Source organism: Terrapene carolina, unplaced genomic scaffold, assembly GCF_002925995.2.
Source record: "Terrapene carolina triunguis isolate 2854851 unplaced genomic scaffold, T_m_triunguis-2.0 Scaffold42, whole genome shotgun sequence".
NCBI lineage: Eukaryota > Metazoa > Chordata > Testudines > Emydidae > Terrapene > Terrapene triunguis.
Genome location: NW_020664393.1, coordinates 8313255 through 8337342, shown reverse-complemented (window position 1 = coordinate 8337342; position 24088 = coordinate 8313255). Strand labels below are relative to the sequence as shown.

General features: G+C 42.8%; 1 protein-coding gene across 1 annotated transcript in view; it reads right to left on the bottom strand.

Annotated features, from left to right (window-relative positions):
• The window catches only part of PREP (prolyl endopeptidase), a 162269-nt gene that overhangs the window by 124786 nt on the left and 13395 nt on the right, over nt 1-24088 (bottom strand). Inside the window, exons 3-4 of the mRNA XM_026653937.1 lie at nt 9149-9282; nt 6777-6907 (exon numbers count right to left, since the gene is read on the bottom strand). Coding sequence (XP_026509722.1) covers nt 6777-6907; nt 9149-9282 — 265 coding nt within the window. The remainder of the gene's footprint in view (nt 1-6776; nt 6908-9148; nt 9283-24088) is intronic.

The following is a 24088-nucleotide window of genomic DNA, read 5'->3' as shown; positions in this document are numbered from 1 at the left end:
TTTTTTTTTGGTTTTAAACTACTGAAGTAGGTTGTGGCTCCTCCCTCCGCCAGCAACTAGTAGTGAATGCACTGGCAGCACCAGTGATCTTTGGTTGCTGGCCATCTCTCATCTACTGCATATCTTTAGGTTGGAAGCATCTTACCATCTTCCAACATGAAGTGGTGATGCAAGTTATTTATACACATATGTAGTAACTAGAAGGAGTGCTGTCTAGTGGTTATCCCAAAAGACAGCGAGGCAGGACTCTTAATTTCTACTCCCAGAGCTGCCACTGATGGAACTATTTAGTGCGTCTGTCACTTCCAATCCATTGCTTAGAGTAAACCACGGCTGAATTGAGGAGGCATTGCACTTTACTGGTGGGCTCTGCAGTGTTCAAGTCGCTCCCTCCTAAAAACCTGTCTGTAATTAAATTGGGAAGGAGCACACTTTTTTTCCAAATGCAGCTTTCAAAATTCGCACTGTTTGACCAATCTATAATTTATTAGAGTTCCTACACACAGTTCTGTGTAGCTCAAAAGCTCGTCTCTTTCACCAACAGAACTTGCTCCAATAAAAGATACTACTTCACCCAGAATATTCAAGTATTCATTAACGACCAGAGAGGTCAACATAATTAGCAGGATCACCCGCTTACCCCCAGAAGATCTCATCAGCGCTGGTTCGTAATTCGTTCTGGAGATATGAAGGGATCTTTAGTACAATCAATTGTTCCCAAACACATGGTATTCACTTTTCTGGAGTCCCTGGAGATTCCAGAAGTTCACAAAAAGAACAGGAGTACTTGTGGCACCTTAGAGACTAACAAATTTATTAGAGCATAAGCTTTCGTGGGCTACAACCCACTTCTTCGGATGCATATTGAGTGAAACATATCGAGGAGATATATATACACACATACAGAGAGCATGAACAGGTGGGAGTTGTCTTACCAACTCTGAGAGGCCAATTAAGTAAGAGAAAAAAAACTTTTGAAGTGATAATCAAGGTAGCCAAGTACAGACAGTTTGATAAGAAGCAAGTGTGAGAATACTTACAAGGGGAGATAGATTCAATGTTTGTAATGGCTCAGCCATTCCCAATCCCTATTTAGCCCTGAGTTGATTGTGTCTAGTTTGCATATCAATTCCAGCTCAGCAGTCTCTCGTTGGAGTCTGTTTTTGAAGTTTTTCTGTTTTAAGATAGCCACCCGCAGGTCTGTCATAGAATGGCCAGACAGGTTAAAGTGTTCTCCCACTGGTTTTTGAGTATTATGATTCCTGATGTCAGATTTGTGTCCATTAATTCTTTTGCGTAGAGACTGTCCGGTTTGGCCAATGTACATGGCAGAGGGGCATTGCTGGCACATGATGGCATATATCACATTGGTAGATGTGCAGGTGAACGAGCCCCTGATGGTATGGCTGATGTGATTAGGCCCTATGATGGTGTCACTTGAATAGATATGTGGACAGAGTTGGCATCGGGCTTTGTTACAAGGATAGGTTCCTGGGTCAGTGTTTTTGTTCAGTGATGTGTGGTTGCTGGTGAGTATTTGCTTTAGGTTGGGGGGTTGTCAGAAGTTCACAGCTCACTGATTGAGAGTTAGCTTAGCATGCCATCCTTTTTACACAAAGAAAGACTGGTAGGTGACAAATGCGGAGCACACTCTACTAACAACTATCTGAACTATGAGCCTTTTCCTCAGTTGTCTGTGGCTACTGGGGGACAGTAGAGGGGCAGGCTTATAATTTATTAATTTGAAAGGGATACAGGTAGGCTGACATAAAGGACAAACTTTCTCAAAGAAAGTGATTGCCATTCCAGAGACAGTCATTTCAAGTTAGACTCTGCAAAGCAATAGAAAATATAGAGAAATAAACTGGAAAAATTGTGCACCATCAGACCTAATAGAATTAGTTGGAAAAGACCCGAGATGTATGTAGTTCTACCTGAATCATGGGAGGAAAACAAGATTCTGCAACATCTTTCAGAAGAGCCTTAGATGGATGTTGGCCCAGACACTGAGGGACAAATTCAGTCTGGTTATAAACAAACTCAACTCTACTGAAGAGAATGGATTGCACCAGGCCTGAATTTGGCCTGGTGTTTCCACTAGCAATATAATTACAAATTAAATTAAGCTTTATTTATTTATTTTTTTAAAAAGCCTTCCTTCACCCCTGTGCACAGGCGCACCACCCCTCTACCTACCTTTATAGCTCATGAGGCCTTGTCTTCAATAGGAAAAAAGGTGTTAACTCGCTTGAAGTAAGAACATAAGAGCTGCCATGCTGAGCCAGACTATCGTCAACTATCCTGTCTCCCAACAGAGCTTCAGAAGGAGTATACAGAACAGGGCAATTATGGAATGATCTATCAGTCTTTCACTCCCTGCTAGTCAAAGGGTTAGGGTTGCCTGAGCATGGGTTGGATCACTCACCATCTTGGCTAATAGTCACTGATGGACTAATCCTCCATGAACGTATCTAGGTCTTTTTTTAAACTAGTTATACTTTTGGCCATCATACGTCATGACAATGAGTTCCACAAGTTAGTTGTGCTTTGTGAGAGAAGGACATTCTCATTTGAATTAAACCTGCTGCCTCTTAATTTAATCAGGTAACTCCTGGTTTTTGTATTGTTTGAAAAGGTAAATAAACAGGGTGAACAGCGAAGTGTTATTTACTTTTTCCATACCGCTTACGATTTTATAGACCTGTCTCATATCCCCCCATAGTTGTCTCTTTTCTAAGTTGACCAGCCCTAATCTTTTTAGTCCCTCCTCATGTGGAAACTGTTCCTTACCTGTGATCATCTTTCTTGCCTTTCTCTGAACCTTTTCCAGTTCCACTAGAACGTTTTTGAGATGGGGCAACCAGAACTGGACACAGTATTCAAAGCATGGGTGCTCCATGGATTTATAGATTGGCATTACGATTTTTTGTCTTAGTTTCTATTCCTTTTCTAATAGTTCCAAACATACTGTTAGCCTTTTAGATCGCTGAGATGCACTGAGCTGATGTTTTCAGAGAACTATCCATGGTAACTCCAAGACCACTTTTTTGGGTGATAACAGCTAATTTAGAATCTATTATATATGTATAGTTGGGATTATTTTTCCCCCATGTGCATTATTTTGCACTTATCTATGTTGAATTACATCTGACGTTGTTGCCCTGTTACCTAGTTTTGTGAAATCCCTCTGTTACTCCTCACAGCCTGCTTTGGACTTATTGAATAATTTTGTATCATCTGCAAACTTCACCACTTCACTGTTCATGCCCTTTTCCAGATAATTAATAAAAATATATTGAACAGTACAGGTCAAATACAGATCCTTGGAGGACTGCACTCTTCATCCCTCTCCATTGTGAAAACTGACTATTTATTCCTGCCCTTTGTTTCCTATCTTGCAACCAGTTACTGATCTACAAAGGGACCTTCACTCTTATCCCATGGCTACTTAGGATATGTCTACACTGCAATTAAACACCTGAAGCTTGCCCATGTCAGCTGACTCGTGCGATGGGGCTGTTTAATTGCAGTGTAGTGTTCAGACTTGGGCTCAAGGACCTCATGAGGGGGAAGGGTTCCAGAGCCCAGGCCCAACCATCTCTACACTGCAATTAAACAGCCCCATAGCCCAAGTCCCAGGAGCCCAAGTCAGCTGACAAAGGCCAGTTGCCTGTGTTTAATCACAGTGTAGACATGTTCTCAGTTTCCTCAGAGGGACCTTGTCAAAGGCTTTTGGAAAATCCAAGTACACCATATCAACTGGATCACCCTTATCCACACAGAATTATAGAAATGTAGGACTGGAAGGGACCTCGATAGGTCATCTAGTCCAGTCCCCTGCACTGAGGCAGGACTTAGTATTGTCAAAACTATCCCTGACAAGTGTTTGTCTAATCTTTTCTAAAAAACCTCCCATGACAGAGATTCCACACCTTCCCTAGGTAATTTGTTCCAGTGTTCAACTACCTTTACACTTACAAAGTTTTAACCTAAATTTCCCTTGCTCCAACTTAAGCCTATTACTTCTTGTCCTGTCCTCAGTGGATAAGGAAAACAATTTATCACCCTCCAATTTCTAACATTTTACATATTTGAAGACTCTTATGTCTCCCCTCAGTCTTTTCCAGAGTAAACAAACCCAATTTTTTCCTTGTAGGTCATGTTTGCAAGACCTTTAATCATTTTTGTTGCTCTCCTCTGGACTTTCTCCAAATTGTCCACATCTTTCCCAAAGTCTGGTGCCCAGAACTGAACACAGTATTCCAGTTGAAGCCTTTTCAGTGTTGAGTAGAATAGAAGAATTATTTCTCATGTCTTGCTTACGACACTCCTGCGAATACATCCCAGAATGGTGTTCGTTGGTTTTTTTTGCAACAGTATTACGTTATTGACTCATATTTAGGTTAGTGATCCACTATAGCCACCAGATCCTCTTCTGTGGGATTCCTTCCTAGGCAGTCATTTCCCATTGTGTACTTATGCAATTGATTGTTCCTTCCTAAGTGGAGTACTTCGCATTTGCACGTATTGATTTTATCCTATTTATTTCAGACCATTTCTCCAGTTTGTCAAGATCATTTTGAATTCTAATCCTGTCCTCCAAAACTCTTGCAACCCCTCCCAGCTTCATACTGTCCACAAAATTCATACATGTACTCTTTATGACACTATCCAAATCATTTATGAAGATATTGAATAGAACTGGACCCAGGACAGATTCCTGTGGGATCCCACTCAATATGCCCTTACAGCTTGACAGTGAACCAATTACAACTTCTCTCTGAGTACAGTTTTCTAACCAGTTGGGCACCCACCTTATAGTAGGTTTCTCTAAGTTATATTGACATAGTTTGCTTATGAGAGGGTCATGTGAGACAGTATCAAAAGCCTTACTAAATTCGAGATATGTCACATCTACTGCTTCTCCCTTATCCACAAGGCTTGTTGAACTGTCAAAGAAAGATATTAGGTTGTATTCTTGTTGGCTCCCTCCAGGAATTCTAATAGATCAATGAGGCATGACTTCCCTTTACATAAGTACTGGGTACCAGTACTTAATTTGGGCTCACCTGAATGTAATTGCCAGGATTGCCTCTTTTAAAAAGACAGCATTACATTCACTACCTTCCAGTCATCTGGTACAGAGGCTGATTTCAGTGATAGGTTATACACTACTGTTACTAGTTCTGTAAGGTTATACTTTAATTCTTTCAGAACTCTTGGGTGAATACCATCTGGTCCTGGTGACTTACTACAGTTTATTGATGAATTTGTTCTAAAATTTTTCTATTGACACATCAAGTTGGACAGTACTTCAGATTTTGTCGCTACCAAAGAACAGCTCTAATGTGGGTATATCCCCCACATCCTCTACAGTGAAGACCGATGCAAAGAATTCATTTAGTTTCTCTGCAATGGCCTTGTCTTCTTTGAGTGCTCCTTTAGCACATCTATCATCTAGTGGCCCCACTCTTGTTTGGCAGGCTTCCTGCTTCTGATGTACTTTAAAAAAAAGTTACTGTTAGTTTCGGCATCTTTAGCAAGTTTCTTCTCAAATGCTTTCTTGGACTCCCTTAATATATATTTTTTAAATTTACTTGTCAGTGTCTATGTTCCTTCCTATTTTCCTCATTAGAATTTGACTTCCATATTTTAAAGGATGCCTTTTTGCCTCTACCATCCTCCACTGTTTAGCCACGGTGGCATTCTTTTGACCCTCCCACTGTCTTTTTTGATTTAGGGTATACGTTTAGTCTGAGCCTGTTATAGTGTTTTTAAGTTGGCTCCATGCTGGTTGCAGGCATTTTACCTTTGTGACTGCTCTTTTTAATTTCCATCTAACTAGCATCCTTATTCTGGTGTAGTTCCCCTTTTTAAAAGTTAAATGTTACTGTGGTGGGGGTTTTGATATTTTCATCACCTACAAGGATGTTAAATTTAATTACATTATGGTCACTATTGCCAAATGTTCAGCCTACAGAGGGTACATTTCACATGAGTTAGTAGGTTAAGGTAAGCCCTAAGCTCCCTCACACACTCTAACTCAACCTGCTAACTCATGTGAAAACTACATACTGCCTGGCCTTCACTAGGATTCTGCCTCAAGTTAGAGACATTCCTTGCTTGTTCAAGGCAGCTGGGCTGTGCCTGGATGTAGCATGAGGCTGACATGACTGTGCCACAGGTACAGCTTAATTAATATACAAAAACTTTTGTAAAAGGTAGATCAGCATCTTTAACTGGACTCTGTACTGGATAGACAATCAGTGGAGAGGCAAAGCACTACTCTGGAGAACTCCCACTCTGCCTTGCCCAATAATTATCATTTCTGGCATAAAGCTGGACAAATACTTTGAACCGACATTTGAAAGAAACTACACTAGAAAGTGCTGAGGCACCTGAGAATTAGAGGTGTCCATCACACAAATGCATATGAGGATTATAAAACAATCCAGAAAGCCAACAGCCTGTTCTGAGAGAAAGAGGAAAGATTACCCAAGTGACATTAGATATTCTTTCCCCATACATATAATCATTAGGAAATTTTTGAAGTAATGAGAATTCCTTGCAGTCATCTTTTTATCTTTTGCCTTTTTTTTTTTTTTTTAAGTAGACAAAACCCCAATCAGACCCCATAGCTTTCCCCACAAAAATACTTATGAACATTATTTTTGATAACAAAAAAAAAAAAAAAAAACCAAACCCTAACTTTTATAGTTTTGTAGCCTCAAAATAATCCCAATCTCTGTTCTTAAAAAAACTCCTGCCTCACTGACCTCGTAAAGCCACAGTGCCATCATCAGAAAGCTTATTTGGATCAAGAAATATTTTGGCATCAGCATCCAAGGATTCTTGCACATATAATACTCGTTGGTTCTGTAGTCCAGTATTGTAAAAGTGAAAATACCTGGAAAACACAAACTGAGTGAGTAAAAAAGAAACTCTATTTTTATTTTCCAGCTCAGCTAGAAAAAGAAAAAGAAGGAGGAGGAGGTGGTATGAAAGATTGGTAAGAAGCCATAAAAGACAAACAGAAGCCATACAGTAGTGACATCTTTACAACAGAGTATCCAAATACTTCTGGAATAAAGGGATGTGGAATTCATGTAAGCCACCTTCTACCAAAAACAAAAAAAACAAAAACAAAAAACCAAACAAACACACACATACTATATACACAACAGAGGATGAAGTCACTTCCACACTACAACATGACACTGAACAGTTTGACAATTTTGACATCTTAGCAAGTTAGGGAAGCTTCATAGGACAGTTTACCTTAGAAAACCTTTGCACTCAATATTACTATTACAAAGTTTTTAAAATAATAATTCACAGTTTTCATTCTCTAAACTTTTCCCCTCATATGCTTCCTAGAGCAAATGACTCCTTTAGGTTTCCTTCCATCCTGAGCACTGTATCTGGTGGCTGATAAGTTTTAAATAAAAGAAACTGCATTTGAAACCGTTTCCCTGCATTTCCTTGCTAAGGTCTAACACAGCAATAAGTGTCAGGAGACAGGTTTCAGAGTAGCTGCCGTGTTAGTCTGCATCTGCAAAAAGAACAGGAGTCCTTGTGGCACCTTAGAGACTAACACATTTATTTGAGCATAAGCTTTCGTGGGCTACAGCCCACTTCGTCAGATGCATAAAATGGAACATATAGTAAGAAGATATATATACAGAGGACATGAAAAAGTGGAAGTAGCCATACCAACTGTAAGAGGCTAATTAATTAAGATGAGCTATTATCAGCAGGAGAAAAAAAACCGTTTGTAGTGATAATCAAGACGGCCCATTTTAGACAGTTGACAAGAAGGTGTGAGCACACTTAATATTAATATGCAAACTAGATACCATTAACTTGGGTTTGAATAGAGACTGGGAGTGGCTGGGTCATTACACATATTGAATCTATTTCCCCATGTTAAGTATCCTCACACCTTCTTGTCAACTGTCTAAAATGGGTCATCTTGATTATCACTACAAAAGTGTTTTTTTGTTTGTTTGTTTTCTTAAAGTTAATTTCACTTCTGTGTTGCCAGGTATTTTCACTTCCTAGTTTACTAAATTAGCGTGACTGGACCACTGTTCCCAGAACACTTTTTGTGCTCTCTCAGCTTTTTAAAGAGTATCTGTAATAGCTGCTGTTTCAGAGATGCTTAGCTGCAGCTGCTATTTCTTATCTTATAGTTGAAATGATATGATTTATGAATTTCTAAATATTATAACCATAAGAAATTTATAGGCCTTATTTCAACTGAGTAAGATGTACATGAGAAAGCCTTTTTTATATCATGTAATCTCTAGATCTGGATAAATACGATTAAAAGTGGTACATCACAATCACAATTTTTTTAAAGTTAGTCTCTCACATGAGGCTGATCATTACTAATGGATAGTGAATACATATTTCAGATAGGGATGCTATCGGAAGAGCTACAGCTCCTCTCCCTGGCTTTGTGTAACAAAACCACTTTCTGAGTAGTCCTCCTTTCCCAATCTCTGTGAAGCAGCATGGAAGGGGGATAGGGGAATTCCTTGCACCTGTGGATAGTTGTGGGAAAGCATCAAAACCTATTGGTTGACTGAAAAAAGGCTGAACTGAAAGATAGAAAGGGCTCTTTATGGATTTTTACAATTAATAAATGTCCATATGGGACATTGCTCTTTGCTCTTTTTGCTGGAGAACTGCTGCATGTCTCTGTAGCGATGTCATAGGACAAGGTAACCCAAGCTGCAACTCCATCTCTGCAGTTGAGGAAAGCCCCCAAATCAGCATCCCCCTTTCTACCCTTGCCTAGTTAAAAGGAACAAAAGCTGCGATTTAAATTGGCAAAATTGTCAGTAACTAAAATTTTTAAATGAGTACCCTTATAGTCCCATTTTCTTTTTTTAAATCCTTGTTAAACAGTATGACTTTCAGCTCCTCTGCTGATATTTAAGGGTCTTTTGAGCAAAAGAATATCCAAAGAAAGATAATGAAAATGACTACGTAAAGTTCTGTCAATTGCACAAAGTAAAAATAGCAAAATTTCCTCAGCCCCCCCCTCCCCAGTTTCCAGTTTAGTAATCCTAGTTGTTACTTATAACCAGGTCTTAGAATTCAGCTTTATGATCTAAAAGCACCCAACAGCTTCTTTACATACCTTTTTCCTTTCTTGAAGTGGCAACTGTACTTGGGATAGTCATAGAGCTCAGTCATTCGTTCTTTGAATAACCCTCTGACAGGACACTGCTCAAGAAAGGGCACTGTAAGCTTATTCTGGGCCTCCACAAAAGCCTGAAGGTAAAAAAATAATGCACATGCTGAGTCAAACATACCTATATGTCCTACAAGAAATACTATCTATCTTCTGACACAAGTTGCACAGAAAGAATTGTTCTATGTATTTGATGTGTAGAGTCACCCCTGAAGAGTCTCAACGCCTACCTCCATAATATCACGATAAAGTGATAGAAAATAAAGTATTCAAGATAAAATAGTAGATTTCAATCTTGACTCTCAGTAGCATATTTGTGTAATTAAAATTATAGCCACCAAAAACCAGATTTCCTCCCATCCCCCAAAAAGAAGCATTTAAGAAAGCGTCTCATATTTGTCCAAGAGGCTTGGATAAAAATCAGATTATAGTGTGTATATAAATAGCTTTAGCTTCACTTGCATCACAAGAAGTATACAGCGCTGCAGTACAGCCTCCAGTACTCTACCAAGAAGGATAGTATTTATATGGCAGCGTATGACTAGCAGACATACATAACACTTTGAGCTGTGTCAATCTATCACATCTCACAAGATATATAGAATTGGTCTGGACAGTAAACCCAGGAAAGCTCAGGGTACAAACAGGAATTGGTTTTGTCAGTTCTGAAGACAGCACTTCTTCCTTCTCAGAATGCACTGAACCAAATCCTCATGACAGCAGGTGAGATTCACACATGTGAAGAGGACTCGAATGGTGCATAAAGGTATGTTCTGAGCTGGGTCTCTGTTCTCGAGAGACATATGATCACGTTCCTGATCACTTATGGATGTTAAAATTTCAGTGTCACAAAAGGGTAGTAATGTCAACCCCGGTCTGAAGGCCGAATCCAACTCAATTATCTTTTGCCTACCCAAGTTCCTTCTGCAATTTCAATTAGAAATGATATTCTTCTATTTCACATCCTAAAACTGTTATGTAGGGTGTCCGGGAGCTGTTAAGTAGGTGCTGTATTTTATCCCAGAGTTGAGTTCTTTTCAGCAGCAGATGAAAGGAGCCCTTTATAGCTGACATAGCAGTCTAAAATACTTTACAATTCTTCAGAAAGCAAGGTGCTATACAAACAAAATGGATTCCAGCGGTCCATTGCCTTGTACCTTGAGTACTCATTTACCTCTTGTGCAATGGAGTAAAAAGTACCATTCAAACCTTGCATATGCGAGAGGAACTCACATAAGCCCCTGGTCTGCTAGTACAGGCACTAACCAAATCTAGCCAACAGTATTAATTTAGGAGCTATAAATGCCCAACAAAAAAAATTAATTCAGAGAAAACAAATTATTTCAATTACGCCATCACGAGAATGTAGATAGCAAACACACTGGCTATTCATTTAATTAAATTAATGTTTGCAAAACACTAAGATTCGCAGATCAAAGGGACAATGTAAGTGTGCAAATTATTATAAATAGCCACACATTTATTCCATTTGCTATCCTGAATTGTACTGGTATATCAGACCCAGGGTAAACACTTTAGGACTTTTCTTATGTTCTATAGGGCGTGTTGAACAGAGTAATACTTACACATTACCTGTTCTGCTCACTGTCAGATCAGACCAGTGGTTCTCAAAATTTATTTGATTGCGCCCCCCTTCTTTGTGTCTGTAGTAGTTCACGCCCCCCATCCCTCCCGCCACACAAGTACATATACTGATAAAAGTGGCAGAGGCACTTTACTTGAATCAATTTCGGCTTCTGTATTTTTCACTTGAGTTTGGCTCATTCGTTTGATTCATTCTAATAAGAGCAAAAGCAAAACTGTGATTGTGATGCATGCTTACAATTAATTGTGCACATCATGTTGTAGAAAAATGGATTAAGGTAAAGACTTCGTAGAATACTATGCAAGCTTAGCAGAAATCCATCAAAACACACAGCGCCATCTGAAGACCTGATATATCTGGAGGAATCAGCTTTGCCAGTTATTTGTTGCTGTGGGGTAAAATGTGTGTAGTGAGGTTTTTTTCTCCCTAAAGTTTCTCATGCCCCCCCAGAATACATTCCACAACCCCCTCCCATCCAAGGGGACCCACCTCCCCCGTTTGAGAACCTCTGGATTAGACCAATTTTACCATTATAGAATACTTCACTATATTTCCCCCTGCCTCTGCTCAATCACAAAGTATGTTGCAAAAGTTAAAAAAATATTTATAAATGGGATATTAGCAGAGTCTAAAAAATGAATTAGAATTAATAGGTTCTGCAAGAGTTTTGTTGAGAGAAGATCCAGACAGCTACCCTCAAGAATAAATAAAAAAACCCTGACTTTCCAAAAGATTGCACGCAAATGAGGCACTACTCTATAGAACAGGGGTCGGCAACATTCGGCACACGGCTCGCCAGGGTAAGCACCCTGGCGGGCCGGGCCAGTTTATTTACCTGCTGACGCGGCAGGTTCGGCCGATCGCGGCCCCCACTGGCCGTGGTTCGCCGTCCCAGGCCAACGGGGACGGCGAAAAGCCGCGGCCAGCACATCGCTCGCGCCGCTTCTCGCCGCCCCCATTGGGCCGGAACGGCGAACCGCGGCCAGTGGGGGCCGCGATTGGCCGAACCTGCTGCGTCAGCAGGTAAATAAACTGGCCCGGCCCGCCAGGGTGCTTACTCTGGCGAGCCACGTGCCGAACGTTGCCGACCCTTGTTCTATAGAACATACACTGAACACATTAAATTTGCCAATGGAAACATTCAGACTAAATAGCCACATCCAAATGAAAGGCACTAAACAGAATGCTTACTTTCCCTCCAACCCAGAGTCCATTCAGAATAGATATATAAAAGATCAGCAAAATTATTCTCTACCTTCCCTCCTTTCATGAGCCTACAGAGAAGGATCCTGTATTTTTTGTTGAAATTCACAACTCACAAATGTCACGGCATAAGATTTGGAGAAGTACAGAACTGAGTAATAGCAGAGGAGAGAATAAAAAGGTTAAGAAGAGACAAAATATGTGCGTCTTTCATACAAATAACCTGACTTTTTTTCAAGTTAGCGCTTAAGGGAAAAAAAGAAAGCCAGTTTCTTACGAAGATGTCACCACAGAATGCACTACTCTAGTCGAGCTAAAAGCCCTGAAAAAAAAAAAAAAAAGTGAAATGACAAAGCCATTTTAAATGATTGATTTGTACAGTACAAAGACTCCAAGTGAAGCTTCACAGTTAGTTAGTGAGGAGAAAATGGGGAACAGCCATATGTTTAAAGACCGTAGCAAATGCATTTATAGTAGCGAGCTTCATTCCCTGCTGATCACATTGTAGGACTACAGGTTTGTCTGAATTTTTTCTTTCAGAAGATTAGTTTGAATAGATCCTCTAACTTATATTCCACTTGCCATCCCTCTCTTTCTTTAGCTAGAACCTCAAGTCAAACTCACGCTGTAGTTCAGAAATATTCAGTCCCTGTATCTGGTTTCTGATCAGAGGAATCCCAATGCTTATGAAGGAAAGGGCAGAGCAGAGTCTCCCAGGTCTGGGACTCTGAGTAGTTAGAGACCTGTGCTAGCAGATCCCTATGAAGCACTGAGGTCTTATAAATAATAGTATACCACCCCATCATGTATCTTCTACATAGATACACAAAAATGGAAGGTGTGGTTAAATATTTGACAGTCTTTTTCTAACATACTAGATTGTCTTTTGATATAGAAAAACACTATACAGAAAGCTATTATAGTTATCTTCTTCACTAATCCAGTAGCGGAATACGTAGGATAGATAGATCGATAAAAAAAAGTATCTGTGTTCCTCAAAAATAGTATAACTCGTTCTGTTAGCACTTCTGCTGCTTACCATAGCGCCTACCAAAAAGACATTTTTTCCCTTATTTGTTTAAACTTAAATCCAGTTAGATTATAGTAATAGCCACATTTCTTTTGCATTCCCTGTCAGAGCACAAAAAAACCCAAATGCACTTATGTATTTTTCCACAGTTTCATATCAGCAATTTAAATGAAGGATATACTGGTTTTATAATTAATTATATTGTGTTAAAGTCCAAAGCATGCTAGGCACTTTCCAACACCGAAGAAGGCATAGTCCTTGCCCCAAAAGCACACATTCTATTAAAACAAAAATCAGATGAAGGCTGAGGGAATGGGATATGACATACAAGCAAACACAATAGGGTGGCAGGTGTCTTGTTACAAATTACGTATCAGTTAAATGCACTAGACAACCCTCCCAGCAACCTTCCTCCCTATTCAGCCCCCTCCTTCTGTCCCCCTATCAACATCAACTCTCAACTTCCACCCTAGTATCCCGATGCCCTGCTCTACCAATGTTCAACATCTCACTTCTGCAGAGGTGAGCTGTTGACTAAAAACAGTTATATGACTGCTGACAGCAAAGAAAGGGCTCAACAGTAGGGTATTTCCAGTACTGCAGCAAGAGAAAAGTAATGCACACCAGTATACTCTTCTACTATGGATTTACTCAGAATTGTGGCTGGAGGAAACAATTTTTCTGTGTAAGACACAGAAGGAAGGGACACCTGAGGGGGGGGGCGGGGAGAGAAATTATTAAAAATAAACAACAACAAACAACCACTACCACCACCACCCCCCAAAACCACACAAACACCCCACAAGAAGCTCCAATTTCAAGGAAAGTAAAGAGGAAAAAAGAATAAAGCAAAGGAGGGCTAATCTGTGTTAGCTGCATTAAAAAGGTTACCTAGAGAAAAATAAAACTTATTGCTGTCTGCTGGCTTTGCCATCTCTTGTTTGTTACATAAATCTAAAGGGAGTTGAAATACCTTCATTCTATTTACATGTCAGTGCTCAACTGACCTGATGCAGGGCAACAGGAATGCAAGAAATGTACACCACTGCATTCTACCGATTGCCCTGATAAAGATGGGTGTCACAGCAGCCATTCTGCAGGGGGACAGTCTCCTCAGATCTGAGTGAATTTACAATACTTTACAGAGTTACGGAACATCCCCAAATATCTGCAAACCACCACAAGAGGATACGAGGGGCAGTTCTAGATCATTTGCTGGCAGGAATTGAACAGCAGTTAAGAAAACTGCTAAATCTGGTCCAAAAAAAAAGCAAAATTTCCTTCCCCTCCTCCCCCACCCCCCAAAAAAAAGAAAAAAAAAGAAAAAAGAAGTTTTCATCTCACAGGGATTGGGAATTATTTCCAGATTCCTCCCCCTTCTCCCTCCCTCTCTCAGTTCTTTATATATTTCTCAACACTTCTCTAATAAAGAGTTACACAGTAACAGTTAAAGAGTTTCATTTCTCCTTTTGCAACTATCATTTCCAAATTTGAGGAAGCTTTGAGAAATTACAGAGCAATTAAAGAAAAGGTGAAAAAAATCTAGACAGTTTATCCTACTGCACTGAGTTGCAAAAATAAATAAGGAAAAGAGAAGAATGGGAGGGAGGGAGGGAGAACGGAAAAAAAAAAAAAAATAAAGACTTCAAAGTTTCTGGTTTTGATGAAAACCAGGGGGGGAAACTGTATTTATTTATATTTTTATACACACACACACACACACACACACACTCAACAGTTGTGTTTTAAAATATTCATTCAACATATTGAATGTATATATATTTATTTTACTAGTTGAAATACCTTCATTCTATTTACATGTCAGTGCTAACTCAAGTGATTAACTCAAAACAAAATAACTAGATTAATTGTAGTTTTAATTGCACTGTTAATAATAGAATACCAATTTAAATTGTAAATATTTGTGGATGTTTTTCTACATTTTCAAATACATTGATTTCAATTACAACACAGAATACAAAGTGTATAGTGCGCACTTTATATTATTTTTTATTACAAATATTTGCACTGGAAAAAGCAGCAAAAGAAATAGTATTTTTCAATTCACCTCTGACAGGTACTGTAGTACCATCTCTTTACCATGAAAATGTAGCTTATAAATGTAGATTTGTTTGTTTGTTACATAACTGCCCTCAAAACCAAAACCATGTAAAACTTCAAAGCCTACAAGTCCACTCAGTCCTACTTCTTGTTCAGCCAATCACTAAGACAAACAAGTTTGTTTACATTTACGGGAGAAAAAGCTGCCTGTTTCTTATTTACAAGGTCACCTGAAAGTGAGAACAGGCATTTGCATGGCAATGTTGTAGCCAGCGTTGCAAGATATTTACGTACCTGATATGCTAAACCTTTGTATACCCCTTCATGTTTTGACTTGTGTCCAAAAATATTTAAATAAATGTTATTCTATTATTGTTTTAACAGCACAATTCATTTTTAATTTTTTGTAATCACACGATTAATCACAATTAATGTTTATAATAGTTTGGCAGCCTTACTTTTTACCCAAAAAGTTAATGCACATTTTTGACAAGGTCTGGGAGTTACATGGTCAGAGACCTATGATTAGACTCTGGAACCTCAGCACGGACATTTGTATTCAGTGATACACATGGAGTTGGCCATTTAGGGTATGGCTACACTGCAAATAAAGATATGATTGTAGCAAGGATACACATACCCATGCAAGCTTTAATCTCATTAGTATAGGTAACAATGGCAGCATAGTTGTGATGGCATGGGCCCTCCAGGGACTCTGGGCACATACTCCAGTTGCTAGCCTGTGTTGCCACACCTATACTGCTAAAGCTACCACGGGTATACCTACCAGCGTAACGATCACACCTTTCACTTGCAGTGTAGGGAAAAGAGGCAGTCGTCACAAATTTCCACTTCCTCCCCCAACCACCATGTCTGCAAGGAAACTCACCAAGCAAAAGCTAAGATTCCTAGCCCTTAAGGGGTGGGGGAAGTCACTTGTGAACCAGTACCTTTAAAAACACAAAGTAAAATACACACATGAAAAGAGAGACACTTCACCACCACTAGTTTTTTTTATTATTTAAAAAAAAAAAAAAATCTACCCAAAGAGAAGAGACCACAAAACAGTCCTTGTTACATTTTCACGGGAAACATTCAAAGCTACTTAGAGAGTGGTGTCTTATTTGCCAGTGTGTTAAATTCCAGTATGCGCCAGTGTGTTTTACAATCAATAGTTAATCCATCCTTACAATGTCAACTTAAAGTTCAGTGCTGTATCAAAAGCCACACCCCTGTTAGGTTTACCTTTTCTTGTTAAAGGTAGCTGAAACGGGCCCTGTTCTTGCTACTTGTACACCAATGGACTGCCACGCCCACACAGAATCCCATATCAGTCAATGGGGCTCTCAACAGGTGCAGCAGTCTGCCTGCTCGTAAGTTGAATAATATGGGCTGTAGTTTGGAAATACAATAGCTTATTTCTACAGAAATACTATGGATGAACTTTATCCCCCTTTTCAAGTGAAACCAGCAAGGACCATCCAGTGCCCTTAATATATTGCACTTTTGGACGGAGGATAACTGGTGTGCTGTTTTTTTATGACAACATACACAACTAGCCACCAGTTTTATTTTGTCATGGGCTTTATGCTGAAGTTCCTGCTGAATGGCTAAACATGAAATAGATCAGAAACAATGCGTGTTGCTGTTTGAATATTCAACTGGTAAAATATTCAGCAATTCTGGATGGATTTTTGATAGTTTATTAATAAAGTATTTGACTCACTCTAGAGTAGGTTGAACAGTATTCAAATAATTATGCAGCAGAGTTTGTTAAGTTATTCACCAATTCTTTGTCATACCCACCAGTTCTCTGGTTATAGGTATACTATTCTTTTAACAGGATAATAAATTCCACACACACAGGATGGGGTTTTCAAAAGTGCTCAGCCCTGGCCTAATTCTGTTCCCACTGAAGTCAGAGAGGAATTTATCTTTGACTTCTGTGAGAGCAGAGTTGGGGTGGAATTTTTGAAAGCGTTCAGCAGTGGTCTGAGAGTTTCTGCAAGTGAACTGTACAGAGTTCTATTTGTTCAGCAGATAAACAGAAATATATATCCTAGCATTAAAAGGGCAATCACTCTAACAAAACCCATCCCCCAGAACAGAGCTGGTATCACTGATGGAGTTAAATATTACAATATAAAACTAAACGGAGTTCTGCTGGATTGTGTTTCACTAAATAAAGGGGAAAGAGACAAATCAAAGGGCAACTGGAGAAGGATCAAACTGTTTATAAACAAAATATAGGTCGGATATAACTATAAACCTATTTGACTGTGTCCTTTTAAAATAGTTTCACTTCCAGTGTATTATTCCAAGCATACCTTCTGCTTATAATTACATTATATTTCCATCGCCCCAAGTTAACTGCTCTTGCTGCTTGATCTCTGATCTTTTTATTCCCAGTCTGCCTCTCAGGCCAGATCAACAATACAAACTTTTGCCAACATAGCTACATTAGTTAAGGATGTGATGATATGTTGTCCTGGCAAAAGCCCCTCGTGTAGATGCAGTTACACTGACAAAACTGGGCTTCTGCCAGCATGGCTTAGGCTTGACCCACACTTAAAAGTTTTTCTGGATAGGAGTGTTTAAAAAAAAAAAAAAAAAAAAATCCACCCTAGCCGACATACCTGTTATGCTTTTCTCTCTGCCTCTTAGGCCTGGTCTACACTACGAGTTTAGGTCGACTTTAGCCGCGTTAAATCGACTTAAGCCTGGACACGTTTACACTACGAAGCCCTTTCTGTCGACTTAAAGGGCCCTTTAAACCGGTTTCCTAACACCACCTCGACAAGGGGATTAGCGATAAAATCGGCCTTAGGGGGTCGGAATTGGGTTAGTGTGGACGGAATTCGACATTACTGGCCTCCGGGAGCTATCCCACAGTGCTTCATTGTGACCGCTCTGGACAGCACTCTCATCTCAGATGCACTGGCCAGGTAGACAGGAAAAGCCCCGCGAACGTTTGAATTTCATTTCCTGTTTGCTCAGCGTGGAGAGCACAGGTGACCATGCAGAGCCCATCAGCACAGGTAACCATGATGGAGTCCCAGTCCCAGTCCCAGGATCGCAGAAGAGCTCCAGCCTGGACCGAACGGGAGGTACAGGATCTGATCGCCATCTGGGGAGATGAAGCAGTGCTCGCCGAACTCCGAAACAGTAAAAGAAACGGCAAAACATTAGAAAAGATCTCCAAGGCCATGAAGGACAGAGGCCATAACAGGGACGCGCGGCAGTGCCGCGTGAAAATTAAGGAGCTAAGGCAAGCCTACCACAAAGTCAGAGACGCAAACGGAAGGTCCGGGGCAGAGCCGCAAACATGCCGCTACTACGCGGAGCTGCATGCCATTCTAGGGCGTGCAGCCACCACTAGCCCAAGCGTGTTCTATGAGTCCCTCTCTGCAAACGGGGAAGCGGGTTCGGCGGACGAGGAAGATGAGGATGGAGAGAACATAGATAGCTCACAGCAGCAAGGAAGCGGAGAAACCAGTTACCCCAACAGCCAGGATATGTTTGTCACCCTGGACCTGGAAACAGTAACCCCCGAACTGACCCAAGACCCTGAGGGCACACAGGGGACCTCTGGTGAGTGTACCTTTGCAAAAATTACACATGGTTTAAAAACAAGCGTGTTTAATGATTAATTTGCCCTGGCAATCGCGGCCAGTACAGCTACTGGAAAAGTCTGTTAACGTGTATGGGGATGGAGCGGAAATCCTCCAGGGACATCTCCAGAAAGCTCTCCTTCATGTACTCCCAAAGCCTTTGCAAAAGGTTTCTGGGGAGGGCTGCCTTATCCCGTCCGCCATGGTAGGACACTTTACCACGCCAGGCCAGTAGCACGTAGTCTGGAATCATTGCATAACAAAGCATGGCAGCGTATGGTCCCGGTGTTTGCTGGCATGCAGACAACATCCATTCCTTATCGCTCTTTGTTATCCTCAGGAGAGTGATATCATTCACGGTCACCTGGTTAAAATGGGGCAATTTTATTAAGGGGACATTCAGAGGTGCCCCTTCCTGGTCTGCTGAACAGAAATATTCCCCGCTGTTAACCACGCGGTGGGGGGGAGGGGTGAAGTGACCATCCCAGAGAATTGGGTGTGAGGGGGAGGGGAGTTAGTTGGGTTTGTGCTGCATGTTAAACCTGAAATCGCAGCCCCTCCTTTTACATTGCAAACCCATTTTAAATGGCACGGGTGCTTGGTATGGGAAATGAGGGCAGAACTGTTTGAAACCATCCCCACATGTTAAGAAGGTTAAAAAAGCCCAAAGACTATATGTCTTACCATGGCTGCCTGCAAGCTGAAATCTGTGTCCTGGCACTGCGTGAGTGATCTCTCACAGCAAACCAGGAGACTCTCAATATAAGAGGAAAAATGCGACCTTGTAACGAAAGCACATGTGCTGTGTGATGTTGTGAACAGCAAAATCTAACGTGAAAGAGTCTACCCATTGTTCTCTAAAATGTATCTTTTTTAACAACCTCTCCCTTCTCCACCAGCTGCAAATCTTACTCCTTCGCAGAGGCTAGTGAATATTCGAAGAAGGAAGCGAAGGACGCGTGACGAAATGTTTACTGAACTTCAGACTGCCTCCCACGCTGACAGAGCACAGCTGAATGCGTGGAGGCAGTCAATGACTGATTTTAAAAAAAGCCCAATATGAGCGAGAGGAGAGGTGGCGTGCTGAAGAGGAGAAGTTGCGTGCTGAAACGCGGGCTGAAGAGGAGAGGTGGCGTCAACTTGTAATCAGAAAGCAAGAGTCGATGCTCCGGCTGCTGGAGCATCAAAGTGATATGCTCCTGCGTATGGTTGAGCTGCAGGAAAGGCAGCAGGAGCAGAGAACGCCGCTACAGCCCCTCTGTAACCAGCAGCCCTCCTCCCCAAGTCCCATTGCCTCCTCACCCAGACGCCCAAGAACACGGTGGGGGGGCCTTCGGCCACCCACTCACTCCACCCTAGATGATTTCCATAGCAATAAGTTTTAAAGTTTTAAATTGGAGTGTGTCCTTTTCCTTCCCTCCTCCCCCACCCATCCCGGGCTACCTTTCCAATTATCCCCCTAGTTGTGTGCTGAAGTAATAAAGAATGCATGAATGTGAAGCAACAATGACTTTATTGCCTCTGCAAGTGGTGCTCGAAGGGGGGAGGGTAGTAGGGGAGGGTGGGGTGGTTGGTTTGCAGGGAAGTAGAGTTAACAGGGTGGTGGGGGAGGGGCAGAGGGTTCATCAAGGAGCAACAAACAGAAGTTTCACTCCGTAGCCTGGCCAGTCACAAAACTGGTTTTCAACGCTTCTCTGATGCGCACCGCGCCCTGCTGTGCTCCTCTAACCGCCCTGGTGTCTGGCTGCGCGTAATCAGCGGCCAGGCGATTTGCCTCAACCTCCCACCCCGCCATAAATGTCTCCCCCTTACTTTCACATATATTGTGGAGCGCACAGCAAGCAGCAATAACAATGGGGAGATTCTTTTCGCTAAGGTCTGAGCGAGTCAGTAAGCTGCGCCAGCGCGCTTTTAAACGGCCAAATGCACATTCCACCACCATTCGGCACTTGCTCAGCCTGTAGTTGAACAGGTCCTGACTACTGTCCAGGCTGCCTGTGTACGGCTTCATGAGCCATGGCATTAAGGGGTAGGCTGGGTCCCCAAGGATCACGATAGGCATTTCAACATCCCCAATGGTTATTTTCTGGTCCGGGAAGAAAGTCCCTTCCTCCAGCTTTCGAAACAGAAGAGACTGCCTGAAGACGCGAGCATCATGTACCCTTCCCGGCCAGCCCACGTTGATGTCGGTGAAACGTCCCTTGTGATCCACCAGGGCTTGCAGCAGCATTGAAAAGTACCCCTTGCGGTTTATGTAGTCGGCGGCTTGGTGCGCCGGTGCCAAGATAGGGATATGGGTTCCGTCTATGGCCCCACCACAGTTTGGGAATCCCATTGCAGCAAAGCCATCCACTATGGTCTGCACGTTTCCCAGAGTCACTACCCTTGATATCACCAGGTCTCTCATTGCCCTGGCAACTTGGATCACAGCAGCCCCCACAGTAGATTTGCCCACTCCAAATTGATTCCCGACTGACCGGTAGCTGTCTGGCGTTGCAAGCTTCCACAGGGCTATCGCCACTCGCTTCTCCACTGTGAGGGCTGCTCTCATCCTGGTATTCTGGCGCTTCAGGGCAGGGGAAAGCAAGTCACAAAGTTCCATGAAAGTGCCCTTACGCATGCGAAAGTTTCGCAGCCACTGGGCATCGTCCCAGACCTGCAACACGATGCGGTCCCACCACTCTGTGCTTGTTTCCCGGGCCCAGAATCGGCGGTCCACGGCATGAACCTGCCCCAGTAACACCAAGATTTCCACATTGCTGGGGCCTGTGCCTTGTGAGAGGTCCATGTCAATTTCCTCATCACTATCGTCGCCGCGCTGCAATCGCCTCCTCCTCAGCTGGTCCTGGTTTGGCTTTGGCATGTCCAGGAGGCTCTGCATGTTTTCCAGGACAATGCGCGTGGTGTTCGTAGTGCTCAGAATTGCCGCAGTGATCTGAGCGGGCTCCATGATCCCAGTGCTGGCTATGGCGTCTGGTCTGAAAAAAGGCGCGAAAGTAGTATCTGACGGACCAGGGGAAGAAGGGAGGGAGGGAGAGAGGGAGGGAGGGGCGAGTGACACCGCGTACAGGTACAGGGAATTAAAATCAAGAAAGGTGGCTTTGCATCAGGGAAACACAAACAACTGTCACACAGAATGCCCCCCCCCCAAAGATTGAACTCAAAAGCCTGGGTTTAGCAGGAGGGAGGGGGGAAGCAAATGAATGGAGAATAAATCTATTTTTTACATCTTAAGACGACGGTGCAGCATGACTGATAGCCCTTGGCATTTTCTGGGTGCTTGGCAGCAAATACTGGGCGCTTGGCAGTTAGCCTTCAGGTCTATTGCACCATCTGATACCCACTGCAATATGACAACGACGGATACCAATCATAATATGCTATCTACTGCCCAAAAGGCAAGGGGTTGCTGCTGTGTAGCAATCTAGCCCCACGTCTGCCAGCCCCATGTCTGCCAGCACCCAGATCGCCATCGGCCTCTTCTGGGTGCTTAGCAGACAATACTGGGCACTTGGCAGAAAATAGCATACTACGACTGATAACCATCATTGTCTGCCCGGGTGCCCATGATTGACAGCCGCTGCAGTACGACGACGACGGATACCAGTCGTAATATACCATCTTCTACCAAAAGGCAAGGGGCTGGTGCAATGCAGCCCTACGGCTGCCAGCCCCACAGCTGCCAGCACCCAGATCGCCAATGAAGGCTACCAGTCATGCTGCACCGTCTACCGCCAAAAGGCAGTAAGCTGCTGCTGCTGTTTAGCAATGCAGTCCCACGTTTGCCGGCACCCGGAAGAGATATGGTGACGGTGAGCTGAGCTGAGCGGGCTCAATGCTTGGCGTGGTATGTTGTCTGCACAGGTAACCCAGGTAAAAAGGCGCGAATCTATTGTCTGCCGTTGCTGTGACGGCGGGGGAGGGGCCTGACGCAATGTACCCAGAACCCCTCGCGGCACTGCTTTGCATCATCCGGGCATTGCGATCTCAACCCATTATTCCAATAGGCGTGGTGATCATAGTGCTCATAATTGCCGCGGTGATCTGAGCGGGCTCCGTGATCCCAGTGCTGGCTATGGCGTCTGGTCTGAAAAAAGGCGAGACATCACAGTCTATATGTATTATGTGTGCTGCCAACCCTGACATAACAACATCCTCCCCATACTCTGTATGTTCCCCCAATGACCGACAACTGACTCCTCAAATCTTTTGTACCGTTTATTTTTAAATATTCTATAATAAAATTTATATCTGACGGACCAGGGGAGGGAGAGGGGGAGGGAGGGAGGGGCGAGTGACGACATGGCGTACAGGTACAGGGAATTAAAATCAAGAAAGGTGGGTTTGCATCAGGGAGAAACACAAACAAGTGTCACACAGAATGCCCCCCCCCAAAGATTGAACTCAAAAGCCTGGGTTTAGCAGGAGGGAGGGGGGAAGCAAATGAATGGAGAATAAATCTATTTTTTACATCTTAAGACGACGGCGCAGCATGACTGATAGCCCTTGGCATTTTCTGGGTGCTTGGCAGCAAATACTGGGCGCTTGGCAGTAAGCCTTCAGGTCTACTGCACAATATGATACCCACTGCAGTGTGACAACGATGGATACCAGTCATAATATACTATCTTCTGCCCAAAAGGCAAGGGGTTGCTGCTGTGTAGCAATCTAGCCCCACGTCTGCCAGCCCCATGTCTGCCAGCACCCAGATGACCATCGGCCTCTTCTGGGTGCTTAGCAGACAATACTGGGCACTTGGCAGAAAATAGCATACTACGACTCTGCTAACGTGCAATGAGCCAGCAGGGCGCCTGGCAGAAAATAGCATACTATGACTGATAACCATCATTGTCTGCCCGGGTGCCCATGATCGACAGCCACTGCAGTACGACGACGACGGTTACCAGTCGTAATAAACCATCTTCTACCAAAAGGCAAGGGGCTGGTGCAATGCAGCACCACGGCTGCCAGCCCCACAGCTGCCTGCACCCAGATCGCCAATGAAGGCTACCAGTCATGCTGCACCGTCTACCGCCAAAAGGCAGTAAGCTGCTGCTGCTGTTTAGCAATGCAGTCCCACGTTTGCCGGCACCCGGAAGAGATATGGTGACGGTGCGCTGAGCTGAGCGGGCTCAATGCTTGGCGTGGTATGTTGTCTGCACAGGTAACCCAGGTAAAAAGGCACGAATCTATTGTCTGCCGTTGCTGTGACGGCGGGGGAGGGGCCTGACGCAATGTACCCAGAACCCCTCGCGGCACTGCTTTGCATCATCCGGGCATTGCGATCTCAACCCATAATTCCAATGGGCGCCGGAGGCTCCGGGAACTGTGGGATAGGTACCATAGTGCAATGCGCCGGAAGTCGACCCTAGCCT